The 16,031-nt window shown below is 36.1% G+C and overlaps 1 protein-coding gene across 1 annotated transcript; it reads left to right on the plus strand.

Annotated features, from left to right (window-relative positions):
* Nucleotides 1–807: 807 nt before the first annotated feature.
* Nucleotides 808–12,948, plus strand: trappc14 (trafficking protein particle complex subunit 14). Its single transcript, XM_062994163.1, has 10 exons — nucleotides 808–1,309; nucleotides 3,467–3,562; nucleotides 4,646–4,775; nucleotides 4,869–4,955; nucleotides 5,929–6,049; nucleotides 6,803–6,950; nucleotides 9,336–9,591; nucleotides 10,258–10,376; nucleotides 11,817–12,016; nucleotides 12,198–12,948. The coding sequence occupies exons 1-10, from the start codon at nucleotides 863–865 to the stop codon at nucleotides 12,349–12,351; spliced, it is 1,758 nt and encodes a 585-aa protein (XP_062850233.1). The 5' UTR covers nucleotides 808–862; the 3' UTR covers nucleotides 12,352–12,948.
* The last annotated feature ends 3,083 nt before the right edge of the window (nucleotides 12,949–16,031 follow it).

The raw sequence follows: 16,031 nt of genomic DNA on the forward strand, positions 1-16,031 counted from the left end.
TCCCTCTGATATTTAAATACCCTAACTAGATCATTAGCCTAGTTTCAGTAGCTGGCTGGCATTGCAGTGGTTCTGATAATAGAATTACAATAAAGTAATGTAGTATAATGTAGAACAATGTTGTTACAACCAATAAAGTGTTTTATTTCTGCTTTTTAACTACATAAAACCTTGAAACATCATCGTAAAACATACAAACTGGCTGTAACAATGTTGTAGTCATATAGGCTAGTTGTTTTTGCAATTTTTGTACCAATTAAACTATTTAGTGACCTACTGGGCCCTGTAAATGGAAACATTTTAATTCAATTCATTATTTAAGAAAATAACCCACTGGGGCAGTTGGTGGAGTGGATACAGCAGGTTTGGAAAAAAACGAGATGCAGAAGGTGATTTGTGTACTTTAAATTCCCCTTAGGTGTGAGTTAGTAACTGAGTGATTGGCACCATATGCAGGCTGTATTCCTGTCCTGCAAACATTGTTTCTGGACCCAGTGCGACCCTGACAGCAAATACTGTAAATGAACGTAAACACAACCTTTTCGACAATCTACTACTTTTGCCTAGTTCACAGATCTCGTTTAGCTCTACTCTATCAGGACTCGATTAGTCGACCTGACTGCTTGTTTGAATGCGCTGTAGAAGCTGTCCGACCAGTGACATGTCACAAAACAGGATGCATTTATAATTTCTTTATTCGGAATAATTAGGATGTATAAAGAGCTGTGCAACACACGAACCAGGTGGATTTAAGTGCCTCTGTGAAGGAATAAGGTGTTTCCCCCAGATAGTTAAACATCTACCTAGATCTATTAGCCTAGCTACAGTAGCTGGCTGGTGTTGCAGTGATAACAACCCAGTCATGGTTCTGATGATGGAATCGCAGTGCGAGTATTTCATGTATTTCCCCGCGGTGCCTATTTCAGACCTGTCGGACCCGGCCAGGTACCGCACCCTCCCGCGGCGCAGTCATCTTTACCTGGGTGAGACTGTGCGCTTTCTGCTGGTGCTGCGCTCCCAGAGTGGCTCCGGTGGATTCGGATCCTCTACAAGCGGTCGCTGCTGGAGGGAACTGGCCACGTCGCTGCGTGCACTTGCCAGCGTGTGTCCGGGGGAGAGCAGGGCGCGGGGGAGAGACTATACCGGGGAAGGTGCTGAGGAGGAAGAGAGCGATGAAGACGCTCCTGGAGCAGCTAACAGCACGTCCAGAGAAGCCCACATACACCGAGGATTTAGTGAGTGCAAGCCGCTTCTCATCCACAACAACCCGGGTAACGGCGCCAGGGATTTCCGCAGAGCACCAGTGCAGGTGTGTAACAGCATAACGACAGAATGCAGCAGCAGAATCCGCTGTCCCCTACACCACAACCTTATTTACACCTTAAAACAACATTTTGTTCAATGCTGTAAAACAGAAATGTAACTAATTTTATAAAACAGGATTCTGTGTACTGCCATAAACAACACCCTGTCTAAATTCATAATATAGAACTCTTTGTAATGCCATAAAACAAATGTCCCTTTGTGATGTCATAATGGCATAAACAAATTTATTTGTGATGTCATGAAGCAAATTTATTTGTGATGCCATAAAACAAGTTGTTCTTATACCAGACCCTGTGTAAAACAATAGAACAAAACCTTTTGTGATGCCATAAAACACAACGTGTAATTTTACACAGTAAAATCTTTGTGATACCATAAAACAAAATTATTTGTAATGCCACAAAACCTTTGTGATGTCATAAATCAGAACTCTTTGTAATTTCATAATATAGATCTTTTTGTAATGCCATAAAACCATAAAACAAAACCCTTTGTGTTGTCATAATGCCATAAACAAATTTATTTGTGATGTCATAAAGCAGAATTCATTGTGATGCCATAAAACAAAAGTCTTTGTAATGCCACAAAACGCTTTGTGATGTCATGAAACAAAACCTTGTGAAATGCTTTGCATAAAACATAACTCTGTGTTAAAGTATAAATCCTCTGTAATGCTAACAGAAACCTGTGCAATGCCAAAACCAAACCCGTGTGTGAGACAATAAATCAAAACTTTTTGTGATGCCATGAAACAGAACATGTAATTTCTATCAGTATAACCCTTTGTGATCCCCTTAAACAACTCTGTTAATAAAAAAAAAAAGAATCCTTTGTAATGCCTTCAAATAGACCCCTGAATTTTAAAACAGAACTACATAAAATAAGAGCATGTGTAATGCAACAGTGTGCAACAGTTAAACCCTGTGCAACAGTTAAACTCTTGTGTTATACCATAAGACAGAACCTTAACCAGAACCCTGTGTAATGCCTTAAACTGCATACATCAAACTTTGTGTAATGGCAACAAACATACCTCTTTGTAACACCTATAATATGTAAAAACTTAAACAGGACCATGCGTAACTGCATAAATCTGAATCCTGTTTATTACCCAGAACCTTAAAATGAAATCCCTTGTAATACCATTAACTTCACATCACTTTTTTTACAATTTTTTTTTTTAGAAAAGTTATTATTACTAGTATTATGAACAAAACAGCTTCAGAAATCACTGAAGTCTTTCATGAAATAGGTGTACCTTACAAGTATGTGTAAAAGTTTGTTTATCTGACCTAGCTCAATGACATGACTTTTGAAGATTTGTCTGAAAAATGTGACATGTCTGTGTGATACCTGAGGAATAACTGGGTTATTCAGCTTTCAGAAGGCTGTCAGACATGGGTTTGTAAAGTAGGTTGTATGAATTCGCCACATACATGACAGCAGAGAGGTGCTGACTTAGTGAAAAGGGGCATTTTAGGATTATTTTACTGGGTGTTAAGTGGAATGCTGTGTTAGGCAACAATCCCTAATATACAAAGTTCTCTAAAATCCACAAAGATATCACACTTTATTATAATGTATTATTTATCTATTTAATATTTTATTTATTATTTATTTATTGGGGCTGAAACTACTAATTAATGAAATCACTAAACATTTGCAACAGATTTCATTATCAGTTAGTTGGTCTATTTTTTTTTTTTTACATGATAACACAGCTAATTAATGAAAATAAATTGTCTTGGTGGTGATCCTGAATTTCTAGTTTGTACATGTCCATGCACTACATAGGGTAGTGTTTTATGTAGCCAACTAAAGTCATTTTTAATTTGGCTATTAGCAATTGCACTAATAAGTCACTTAGACACATAGACCAAAAGCTTAAATAAAAAGCATGTGTTGTTTATGGAAAAAAGGTACATCATTAAGGAATGAGCACAGCTTTCTTATACTAGGCTTGTTATAGTTTGGTGTTTGCATTGCTGTCTATGTAGTCACACCCTTTTGTGCAAACCTTGTCTAAGTGTCACACTCAATGCCAAGTAACAGGTCAAAATCTTTAAAAAGCAGGGTATGGTGTGTATTTTCTCCACATATTGCCTCTTGTATTGTCTCTGACCTTTGCTTTGTTGTTTAGTCACCTGTAGATGAGCCGGTGGTTCTCAATGATGAAGTCATCTTCCCTCTGACTGTGTCCTTGGATAAACTGCCTGTCAGCACACTCAAAGTAAAGGTGAGAGAAACATATCATTGTCATTCATAGGAGAAATGCATGAATGTAAGTTGCCAGCAGGCTGTTTGTATTTTTAACATTATTAATCATTTTTAATGGACAGTATATTGCTAGTAATTTTGTGGAAACCTGGACATCCCAGCAATATAGACTATTTTTGTGGCTATAACAGCCTCTACTCTTCTAGGGCAGCTTTACTGTGTCTGTAGGAATTTGTGCCCATGTAGTAATACACACACTGATGTACGATGAGAAGTCCTGGCAAGCAACTGACATTCCAAATTATTTAAAAGGTGTTGAATATGGTGAAAGTCAGTGCATTATACTGCTACTGCAGTTTCTGCACATGAAAATGTCAAACTATGTATTGATGGTGTTCTTAGGAGCACTAATCATTTATTTTATACACCCGTAAGCAATGGGTGTGGCTAAAAGGGATGTCTACATACCTTTGATTATATTGTGCACATTTGATCCTTAATTATAGTGTGTTGCATCTGTGAGTAAAGATGAATTAATTTTTTTATCACCTTGTGTAATGAGCTAAGTTGGGACTTGCTATATGCTGTATACCATGATTATCTGTTTGGATATACATGCTTTTAATTGCATTTCTTTAATATGGGTTTGTGTTTACACTACTTAAGTCCACACTCTATATAATTGAAGGCCTACTTGTGCAGTAGCAGAAGACAGACTGTTCCTTACCGTTGAGGGATGTGACACATTTTCCTGTATTGTGTTTCACCTATGAAGCGCATGATCATTATACACTTTGTATTACTAAAACCGCGATATTGCATATCACATGCATGATTAACAATAAAGTATTGTCAGTGAATGGACTAAACATACTGTATGTTAAATCCAGTTTGCTTTCAATGTAGCTTTTTAGCTCAGTACCAGTGAGATCAGGAAATATGAAGATGAATGAAGGACATTTTTGGGTCAGAGATAATAGAACTCTTCAGAAACAAGTGAACTATTATAGCTATAGCTGTTTTTCTTTCTCAGCTTGCTGTACTTAATGCAAGCATGTGTTTTATAGTTTGTGCATTTTTTGATTGCCTGTGTCCTCTCCAGATCATAGTGACAGTGTGGAAGCAGGAAGAGGAGAAGGCTGAGATCCAAGAACATGGCTACCTCAGCATTCTTCAACAGAAGAGCCCTTGTCAAACCTTCCGCCAGGACCTTAACACCTTCAAAGCCCAGGGTGGGTACCACTCTACCATGTTCCAGTGTACTTTTAATTGAAGACATAAATATTCAGTTATTTTTCACCCTTTTTCTGGTTTTCTACCTTTAGTCAGCACCACCCTAAACGTCCTCCCTCCTCCCACTGTGAAGTGTCAGCAGATGACTGTGTCTGGCAGACACCTGACTGTTCTCAAAGGTATTTTTCAGATGATCTTGTGCCATAATGGTCTTCTGTAACTGCTTAATAAGGATTTACTTTTAATTTACTGCAATTCAAAATATTTGAACAGCTAACAGCTAATGATCAGCTATATAAACAGCTAAAACAGCTGTTTTTGACCAGCACTTGAAAACTAGACATACAAAATCAATGAATGAACCTTTCGGCAGTTTTTGTTAGGGGTTATTTTAGGGGTTATTTTGTTAGTGGTTTTGTTAGGGGTTATACAGCAGGTCATTCATCTACATATTTGATTTGCCGCACTGATATGTGTCACAGCAATGGCTAGGTTTACATAACATAATGCACCTTTTGTATTAGCCCACTCTGGGATTCAAACCCCTGGAACGCAGGCACTGCTGTTACCAGTTGCGTGGCTCTTAACGTAATGCCTCTCAAGTTCTGAATTTGCAAAAGAACATGCCAACAAAAACTGGCTAATATAAAATAGTTTTATGGCTCATATGACATGCAGTATATGGCCAAATGTATAATACAGTCCTTCTAACTATTTAGGTGTTTCAGCCTCACTCTCTGCTAACAGGTGTATGACATTAAGATGCTTAAAATACATTTTATGCTTCCAAGTGACTTCTGCCATATTAATTACCCCTGAGATAAATTAAAATGTTTATTGTGAGCCACCCAATCTCATCCAACATCAGTGCCTGACAGCACAAATGCTCTTTTGCCTTCCCAAAGGCAAATTCCTTCTAAAGGGGTGAAGGTTATTACAGTGGCATCATAAACTAGGTAAGTATAACATTTTGTAGGTAAGTTATGGTGCAGCCATGAATAATAAGCTTCAGTTTCTTAGCTAGGGTGTTTTGTATAAAAATAATACATCTAACCATCACCACACATCGGTGGTTGTCTTTCTTAGACCTCAGTTCTCTGTGTCGCTTCTCATACTTCCTGTGTCTGAGTCTACATCCTGTTTGTGTTTTAGTGTTAAACGGAAGCTCTCAGGAGGACGTGTGCATCCATGATGTCCGAATCCTGCCCAACTTTAATGCCTCGTATTTACCCATGATGCCTGATGGCTCTGTGCTGCTGGTTGACAATGTGTGGTATGAAATACACTCTTCTGTAGTAAATAAAAAATGTTCTATGCACTTGTGTTTAGCACCTGCAGAAACAGAAACTTGGCTTGATTACTTCATAAAATCAAGACTGGCCCTAGTACAATGTGCCCATCCCCCACCTGGATAAGACCGGACTGCCAACTTACCAATATCTGTTTAGTGAAAGCTTTATATAAATACAGAAAGCATTTGTGTTTACCTGGGTTCTCTTTGTCTAATATTAAAGACAGTTTGATTACCTAAAACATGTAAGTGTTGCATATATGCAGAAATAGAAGTAATTGGGATGGGGTAAATGCTTTTTTACTGCACCAATACCAAAGAAAAGATACAAAGAGTGAGTAAATTGTTGTTCAATATCCTTCATCTCATATGCTAGTAAAATTATACTGATTCAATGCAGACTAAAGCCTTGAGATTGAAAGAGAGCTGCCAGATGTGCAAGTACGATTCAGAACAGGCAGAAGAACAAGAGATGTGTGTATCATCACAGATGTACCCTAAAGGAAGTAAACATGTGCTTCACTGATTACCGCAAAGCTTTCAACTGTTTTGATCACACAAAATTTGTGTGAGAAGACAAATCATTGTTTGAGGAAAATAATTTTGTATATATTTTTATGAAAGTGAAAGCAGTATAGTAAAAAGCAGAAGAAGGAATATTGATGCCTTTGGACTTTTGACTGAGTGTTGTGTTATTATTGGTTTAAAATATTTATTCTTACTTCTCTTCTTTAGCCATCAGTCAGGTGAGGTTGCCATGGCATCCTTCTACAGAATGGACAGCGAGTCTAGTCATCTTCCCAGTACGCTCAGTGCTCTGGAGCAGCAAAACTTCCTGTTTCAGCTGCACCTCAGTGACCAGGCCCAAGATGACTCCAATGAGGTCTGAGCAAAAATAGTCATGAAAACTTGTGTTTAGACTAATAATAATAATACTGAACTGTAAATATTCTTTATTTGGACACATTAGATTGTTATATAAATTTTCCTGTTTGTCTCTTTCTACTGACATATTAATGTCACGATACAAAGCACTTAAATGCATTGAAAAGTTTAACCTAACATCTGATTTCATTATATAACTACACTACAGTACTTTAATGTTTTGCAAAGCATGTTACTAGGCTATAATTCTAATAGGATAAAGTTAGTTTTACATGGTAATGTGAGGTAATCCTCTACAGGTGCAATCCTGTTCTATTTATTGGAAGTGTATGTTTACTGTACTAGTACTGTGCTCATTCTTTTTAATAGAAATTGAATGACAAAAACAAAAATCATGATAATAGTAATAAAAACAAATACTGACAGTATGGAATTATTATTTGTAATCATAAGAAGCTGTCAATAATAGAAGTAGCTTTAGTTGTATGTATGTATTTATTTGCCGTAAAAAATGCCATTCTGTCTTGTTATTAACTGATGTATTACTGATGCCAAGTTGAGCTGTTCAGATGAGATTGGTCGAGGTTTCCTCCTCATCCTTAAGCAAGCACTGAAACTAGAAGTGCCAATTTATAAAGCCAACACTTATTGAATTTGTACTCACTACTGCTTAATACACAAACTTAATTCAAATATATTTCTATGCTTGAAATTCCGTTAACAGGATCATATTGTCTTTAATATACCAACCATATTAGTGTTTTCTTTCCTTTTTTCATAAAAAATAGGGACTAGGGATGCAAATTTTGCCAGTTTCTTTTAACTAATAATCGACCATCATATGATGATTGTATACTGGGAACTTTGAGTGTTTAACTAAAATATAAACCACATCACAATGTTTCATATGAACAAGTCTTTATTTAATGGCAAACTATGTAACCTGGTAAAGGTGGCAGGAATACAGAACAGTAAGATGAGAATAAGTTGGTGACCAACAGTCCACTACAAGTGCTAACTAAACATGCTAATAAAATATAAGAGATGCAATTAGTAAATTAAAGCTCTTCTTGACAACCTAAGTGTTATTATTGTATTAACATGATCACAAACGATCGACCTTTATACTGTCATATGATGCAAAAAATACAATTCATTTTTGTAAACTAATTATGTCACACATGGATTCATGTGTGCAAAGTTTATGCTGCTTCATTATTTGTGAATTTAATGCATAGTTCTGTCATTGATGATTTAAATAACACATGAACTTTTTTCTGTTTGGATTGGAATGACAGCACTAAATTACTATGTGAACAGTTCTAAACAGAGTTAATCAGCAGTCTGACCTCTGTACTGTATGTAGAGATCTGTAGCTTTGCTTCCAGATCAAATCAAACATCAACTGTTGGAAACTATTTTAAACAACATTTTAACTGACGGCATTGATCAAACAATAACTTCTCTGTTGGTAATCAGATAACCTGTTAATCATTAACATCCCTAGTACAGATCAAAATATGTAATGGTTTGACAAATTCAGCAGTATAATCATTTGATAACACAGCAAGAAGGTCTTGGGTTCGATCCCCAGGTGGGGCGGTCTGGGTCCTTTCTGTGTGGAGTTTGCATGTTCTCCCCTTGTCTGTGTGGGTTTCCTCCGGGAGCTCCAGTTTCCTCCCACAGTCCAAAGACATACAAGTGAGGTGAATTGGAGATACAAAATTGTCCATGACTGTGTTTGACGTTAAACTTGTGAACTGATTAGTCTTGTGTAACCAGTAACTACCTGTACTGTCATGAATGTAACCAAAGTGTGAAAAACATGACGTTAAAATCCTAATAAATAAATAAAATAAATAATCCTTTGATAAAACATTTCCAATGCAAAACAATTGAAAATTTAACAGCTGCTGCTTATACTATTTAGTGTGCATGTTTAGTGTACATGTTCATATTAAATTATAAAAAATGAATGTTATGCTGGAGGCTTTTACCTATTTACTTGGTCTGAGTTATTCAGAAACACAAAAATTGGGATTGAAGTGACAAAAGTAAGAAAGTCTGTCAGGAAAGGCCCATGTTGTAGGCCAATTAAAGAGGTCATGTTAATGATAGTTCCAGATTTAAGGTCTTACATTATATTTACATAGCAATTTATACACATAAAATGTTAAACTACATTTAATGTATGCTACTTAGATTTAAACGTTAGGCTACAGACAATTTAAACTGTGTGATTTCATTCTTGTATATAATCAGCTCAATAAAATAGAAGTCACTGCAAAGCTGGTTTTAGGGTTGTTGTAAAAATGTTGCCTCCTTTAATATGTGATAATTTGGATGGTGTTGCTTTTAACAAGGATGAATGTGTTTGTTGCAGGGTCTTGAGGTGCCACTGGTAGCAGTCTTGCAATGGTCCACTCCCAAGCTTCCTTTTACCAACTCTATTTACACACATTATAGTGTGCCCAGCATCAGACTGGACCGGCCCCACTTCATCATGACTGCTAGCTGCCCCAGTTCTGTAAGAGCCCATGAGCACTTCAGGGTACGCTACACACTCCTCAACAACCTGCAGGACTTTTTGGCTGTACGGCTCGTCTGGACACCTGAGGGTGAGGAGAAAGACGGTAGAGGTTTATAGCTGATATGATTGTAGACAGATGACAGTTGTAAGTAGATTAAAAAAGGTGGAAATTGGGCTTATTTAGAAATAATAAATATGAGTATAGCAAAAAGTGGGGAGTTGGAAGTTTAAATAATTAATAGACAAAGTTTTCACTACATATAATCTGGTGAATTTTACTCATGCAGACAGCATTTACAAATTAGTTTTGGCTCTAAAAACAAATAATTATAATAATGCCTACATTTTATTATCTATGAAAGTTTCAGAAATACTTAACCCCCTTCATCTTAAAAGGTAATATAGAGATTTGTATAGAATTAAAATGAAAATATACAACAACATGTCTCCTTATTTATTTATATTTATTGATACATGCAAGCAATTTTGATGCCTGCTAATGCCTGTCTTGTGGAATCTTTACTCGTTCTTCTCATTTAAAAGCTTCCAGCTCATTGAGGTTTGATAGCTTGCATGTTGCAACTGATTTCTCTTAATTCCTTAATCAAAGATTCTCAATGGTATTTAAATCTGAAGATTGAGAAGGCCACACCAAGATATTCAAGGACGGATTCCTTACCAAGTTTTAGTTGACTTTGAAGTGAGCTTGGGTTAACTGCCTTGCAATTATTGTATTTTGTTCATCTTTTCCTTTCAGGTCGTGGACAGAAGGAAGACCCTGCAGTGAGTGCAGTAGTTTGCCATTCTCCTCTTAGTAACCTTGGTTACTGTCGGAAAGGCAGCACCATTTCTGTGTCTGTGGCTTTTCAGATCCTCAAAGCAGGTCTTTTTGAGGTAATGTGTGTGTTTCAAAAACTTTTTACACAATAACGTTTAACTGGATATTCTCTGCAAACATAACTGTTTTTAATAAGGTGGCTCAGTCAGCTCAGCATGTGTACTTTATGTTTATTTTAGTAATGTTTTGTTGGCACATGAGTGAAATCTATTAGATCCCATTATTACAGGTATTAAAAGGCCTTAACTGCTTTATATTTTGTGTATTAAGATAAACATGTGAAGAAGCGATTTGTAAAATATTAATGTACAGATGCTACTACAAATCTACTTGAAGATGAACATCTTCACCATCTGACTGCATGGTACCTTGACAATCAGACTATTGTCAATATGACTTCTGGACTCTTTTTCTGGAAGACCTCTTTACCTGTAATTATTGGAAACACATGATAACACTTAAGTCCTCTGATTTAAGACCTGGTAGAATAGTCCCTCACTGAGTTTGGGTAAACAAAGTTGAGTTTTTAATGTCATTTCATTACATTAGGATTGCTTGTATGCAGTATTTATTCCACATTACATGAGGTGTAACAGGTTTTTCATGAAAAATGTTTGATATCTTGTAACATGATGAATTTCTGTTTAATGGTGCAATGTAAATTTGGAATCAACTGATAAAATTAACAGCAAATGTTATATATGTAATGTGGGCTATGACTATCATTTGATCTATTCTTGATCTTGTTCTTAAAGTTGTTTTGTTGTTTGATTCTAAGCTTAATGCTAATACAAACCCAATTTCAAAAATGGTTTAAACACTAAATGTAAGTAAAACATAGGAATATCAATTGCACAGCCCTGTTGACCTGAATTTTATTAATAGCACAAGGACAACATATTTAATATTTAATCTAATCAGATTTTTTGTTTGTTTTTAATATATACACTCATTCTAATTGTAATGGCTGCAACATATTCCAAAAAAGGTTGGGACAGGGGCATGTTGAACACTGTATTAAATCACTTCATCTTTTAACAATATTATGTCGTTGTTTGGGAACAGAGGACACCAACTGTTGGATTTTTTAAAATATTGGTTTTCAGTGTGGTTTCTATAGATTATCTGGATCTATTAATAATGTCTGTCTTCTGGTGACAGATTATTAGCCAGGTGTCTGACTTTCTTTAGGTTAAAATATATAAAAAGCAATTAATGACATATTTACAGATGCAAATGTTTAGGAGGTAATTCAGTACAAATTAATGGATAACGATAATCTGATTACTTTTTCTTTCTATTACCAAGTGAATTATAACTTAGAATTTGTAATTGATAAGTAAAGCAATTTATTTACATGATTTCAGGAGAAGTTTTTAGTTAATTTTTTAGTTTTTGTAAGTAACTACAACTACCCCAGCTTAAGTAGTTACAAATAGATCTGCTGTTGAGATGTCTGGCACTAATTCCCTAATTTTCCTTTCATTTCCCCCCAGCTAAGTCAGCACATGAAACTGAAGCTGCAGTTTACAGCATCTGTTTCAAACCCTCCCCCTGAAGCACGTCCTCTCTCCCGTAAGAACAGTCCATCCAGTCCTGCTGTCCGGGACATTCTGGACCGACACCAAGCCAGTCTGAGCCTTGGACGGTCACAGTCCTTCTCCCATCAGCAACCCTCCAAATCCCACCTTACCAGGTATGAGTGTGTGCACATTAAATAAGGTATCATTCTAGAGGGCAGTAGTAAGAAACTACAAACAATTAAAAAACATTTAGCACAAACAGTAAAAAAGGGCAAAAAGAATGACGTATGGCAAAACAAGAATCAAATTTGTTGTGTTTATCAGATTACCTCATCCTTGTTCCTTTCATTACAGGACAGGCAGTGTTATGGAGCGGCGTGCCATCACTCCTCCTGTTGGTTCACCTGTTGGTCGGCCACTCTACCTCCCACCTGAGCGGAGCATTCTATCACTTGACAAGATTGCCAAGCGCGAGTGCAAAGTGCTAGTCCTCGATTCACACAGCTAAGCATACAAACACACATGCACACATACTGATTCACACACACACACAGACAGATGCACGTACACTGGGTAGAATTAAAATTAGCACACTGGAATTTAAAATAATGTGGAAATTATAGTCACGGTAAGTTGCTCATTGTATAACTTTTTTTTTGACATAATGGCAATAGTTAAACATTCAATGTTATTGTTAATGTGGCAAACACAGGGTGTTTTAGTTTAATATAAGATCAGTTTTTTATTTGTTCCTACACACTTTGTTTACATGCTGTGCATTACATTTCAGCATCTTTTCAGCTCAGTTTGACTGATTTCTGATGGGCAGGTGGAAAGACAAGTAACAGAATACTTACATTTGTGCTGTATGTTTAATTCAGCAGTGCACTGGGTAAAGATGATTTTTGAAGACACACATGGGCTCCTCGGAAGTGACAGTTTACCTGACTGAATGTGTCTTCAGAAACGTTGTAAGTCAGTGTTTACTGACTATACTCTGTATTACAGTATGCTATTCTACTGACTTCTGCCAGTGGATGTATTTTTAATTCTTGAATGTAAACAATTGTATTTATTTATTGCAGTTGTAATAACTGCATTGATGTCTATCCTTCTGATGACAGAACAATCCTTTATGTTAGTTTTTATTTCTAAAATCATTTCTGTTAAGTCCATGTATTTCCATATATTATTTAGATTTTAATATAAGCTACTAATAGAAAACAGGACATTTTAATGTCAGAAGCTCAAGTGCTACTACTGAGTCAGTTTGGTCATATTATTTCAGCCACAGTTTTACATCATGCAAGAGGTGTGGCACCAACTTTTGCCTTTTTCTGGACGTTTATTGATGACTGACAAAGGTTGATTTTAAGAGTCAAAATCACTTTATGCAGTTGTGTTTTACCCTGAATCTACTGAGTATGTTCCAGTGTGTGTAACCTTCTATATTAAATAGCACTGTTTTGACTCCACGGAGCCTCCAATGCTCTGGAAAGGCTTTTTAAATAGAATTAGAATTTTACTGCAGGGATTTTATTTATAAACCATATTTTCAGAAAAGTTCGGACATTTTGTAAAATGCAATAAAAACAAAAATCAGTAAATTCTTAATTCTCTTGAACCTTTAGGTGGCACGGTGGCTTGGTGGGCTCATGGCTTGCCCAGATTTCTCTGGTTTCCCGAATCTATAAAAAATATTATGTATAGTCGATGGATGGATGGATGGATGGATGGATCGATAGATCGATAGATCAATAGATCGATAGATCAATTGATAGACAGACACATACATACATACATACATACTTCATTAATCCCGAGGTGAAATTAAGGCCTCAGTAGTAGAAGATTTGCAGTCTTGCACTGAGTAATGTTTTTAAACTCATTGACAGTTTGGCAGTGGTGACCAAGACCCATCTTTGCTGGCAAAGACAAAGCCCTTGATGGCCTTTTTTATTATAATACCCTCACCTGTTATCAATCAACCTCCTTATTGTGGAATGTAAACTCTGAATATTTTATGTAGTTTTACTCTTATTTTGCCCCGTTCCAACTTTCTTTGAGTGGGTTACAGGCATCAAGTATTGTTTTTTTTTAGTTTACAAACTACAGTCAAGTTAGTTAGCCAAGAGAATGACCAAATCACAGTTTTAAAATTGCATTTTACAAAATGTCCCACATTTTCAGAATATTGGGTTCATTTCTTTTTTAGTTTCTTTTACTCTTCAGAACTAACAGAAAACAAGTTGCCTTATTTAAAACAAAGTCGCCTGTTAAATAATTGAAATTCATTTTATGGGGCCATAACTTAAGGCATTATTTAAATGTTAAATTTTACTCTTAATTTTTTCACACCAGACTTGACAATCTGTGTCTTTATTTACCTCATTTTAGTAGGTTTTGTACTGGGTATAGTCATGCTGAAACTGGAGCCTTTCTAGAACTGTGCTAGTTGAAGGTGCACATTTCTCTAGAATGTGTAGCTGTAACATTATCACTGATCACTGGAACTAAGAAACTCAGGCACCCAACAAATTTAGATTCATTTGTCCCTCTGCAAGGTACTGGAGTGTAGTTTAGTACTCTAAAGTTTAATAGCATTGTGTTTTACATCAGACCAGACATCACATACAGTATATTTGTCTTGTGTGCAGCTCTTTGCCATGGAAACCAAATACTTAAAGCTGTGTATAAACATTTATAGTGCTGATACTGCTTCCAGAGGCAGTTTGGAACTTGTTCATGAAGACAGACAGTTCCCAGATGCTCATGCTTCAGTACTTAACATTCCCAATCTGAGAATGATCAGCCACTTTATGACTGGGCTTTTGTTGCTCCTAGAAATTTCCACATTCAACTGTTGGCCTAATTAAATGTCCTAATTTACCTGTTAGCTAAATTAGATGAACTGTTGTCTTGATGAAATGGATGCCTATATAGTGCTACTGATATTGAAGTGTATAACAGTTTGTATTTATGAATGATTGTTTTAATGGAACATGAAGTAAACTACTGTAATGTCTACTCCTATGATCATTCCAGTTTTTGCAGGGTTTTTTTTAAAGCGACAATTCAGTCAATTTTACAACCACACTTAATCTACCACACACAAATACCATCTCATGCCCTCAAGCAAACTGTGGGCTTTGTGTTGGATAACTGGCATTTACTTGCCATTTCAGGCATGTGAATGCAGATGTCGTTTGTGGTTGGCATTGTCAAATCAACTCCTCAGAACAGAACGAACCTCATGTCAGCACTAACAAGATTATCTTACTTGCACTTTGTATTTGTTTCTAACCACACTGACGATGGCTCAGCTTGCTGGTTCCTAATTTAATTTTTTCCATCCCATTACAATTCCATGCCTCCAGCTCTGTGTTATTCGTCTGTGTGTATTGATGCTGTACCATCCTTTGGGGTGCAGATGTATTGATAATCGAACAGCAGCCTTACAGCAGACTCAACATTGCAATTAGGTCAAAATTGATTTCTGAATGGTCAACGATGACATTAACATTCATGCTTGTATGAGGACGTTCATGTTTTAAAGCTAACTTACATGTTTAGAATCCTACAGTTCTCAGGGGTCATGTTTCTAGAATAATGACCTAAAATGAGGCTTAAATGTTATTTAATACCATGTCTTATGTGAAAATATAATGGTCTTTTTTATTTCACTGTCAGCACTGTGATTCTCAGATTTCAGTTGAAGTTTTAAATCCTCACTGCACATGGTTTACTTGTCACTGAATCCAGCTTGTTGTTTTGTAAGAATGTCTTTATTTTTCACCATGTTTGCTGTGTTGGGTAAAAAAGCTATTTTCTGTTTGTATTTATTCATTTTTAATAATATTTAGCAAATAGTACTTAGTCAAGCTTTTTCCATCGGGTTTAGCATACTTGAAGTTACTTCATATAGTTGAGTGCAAAAGTTTACATACTCTTACAGCTAAACAAAAATGTCTTCAAAATGTCAGTTGCATCTGATATAGAAAATATCTGATAACCTATATGCTAGACTTTAGTCTATCTAACAATCTTACTGTATATTATTAGAGATGTACATACAACTGGGTGCACAGTGGGTGCCACACAGCAACATGAGTTCAGAGGAACCTTTTGATCCTTCATCAGGTTTCCTTTGAGCACTTTAGTTTGATAGCAAGCCTAATTACAATAGAG

This window comes from Trichomycterus rosablanca, chromosome 4 (genome assembly GCF_030014385.1).
Source record: "Trichomycterus rosablanca isolate fTriRos1 chromosome 4, fTriRos1.hap1, whole genome shotgun sequence".
Lineage (NCBI taxonomy): Eukaryota > Metazoa > Chordata > Actinopteri > Siluriformes > Trichomycteridae > Trichomycterus > Trichomycterus rosablanca.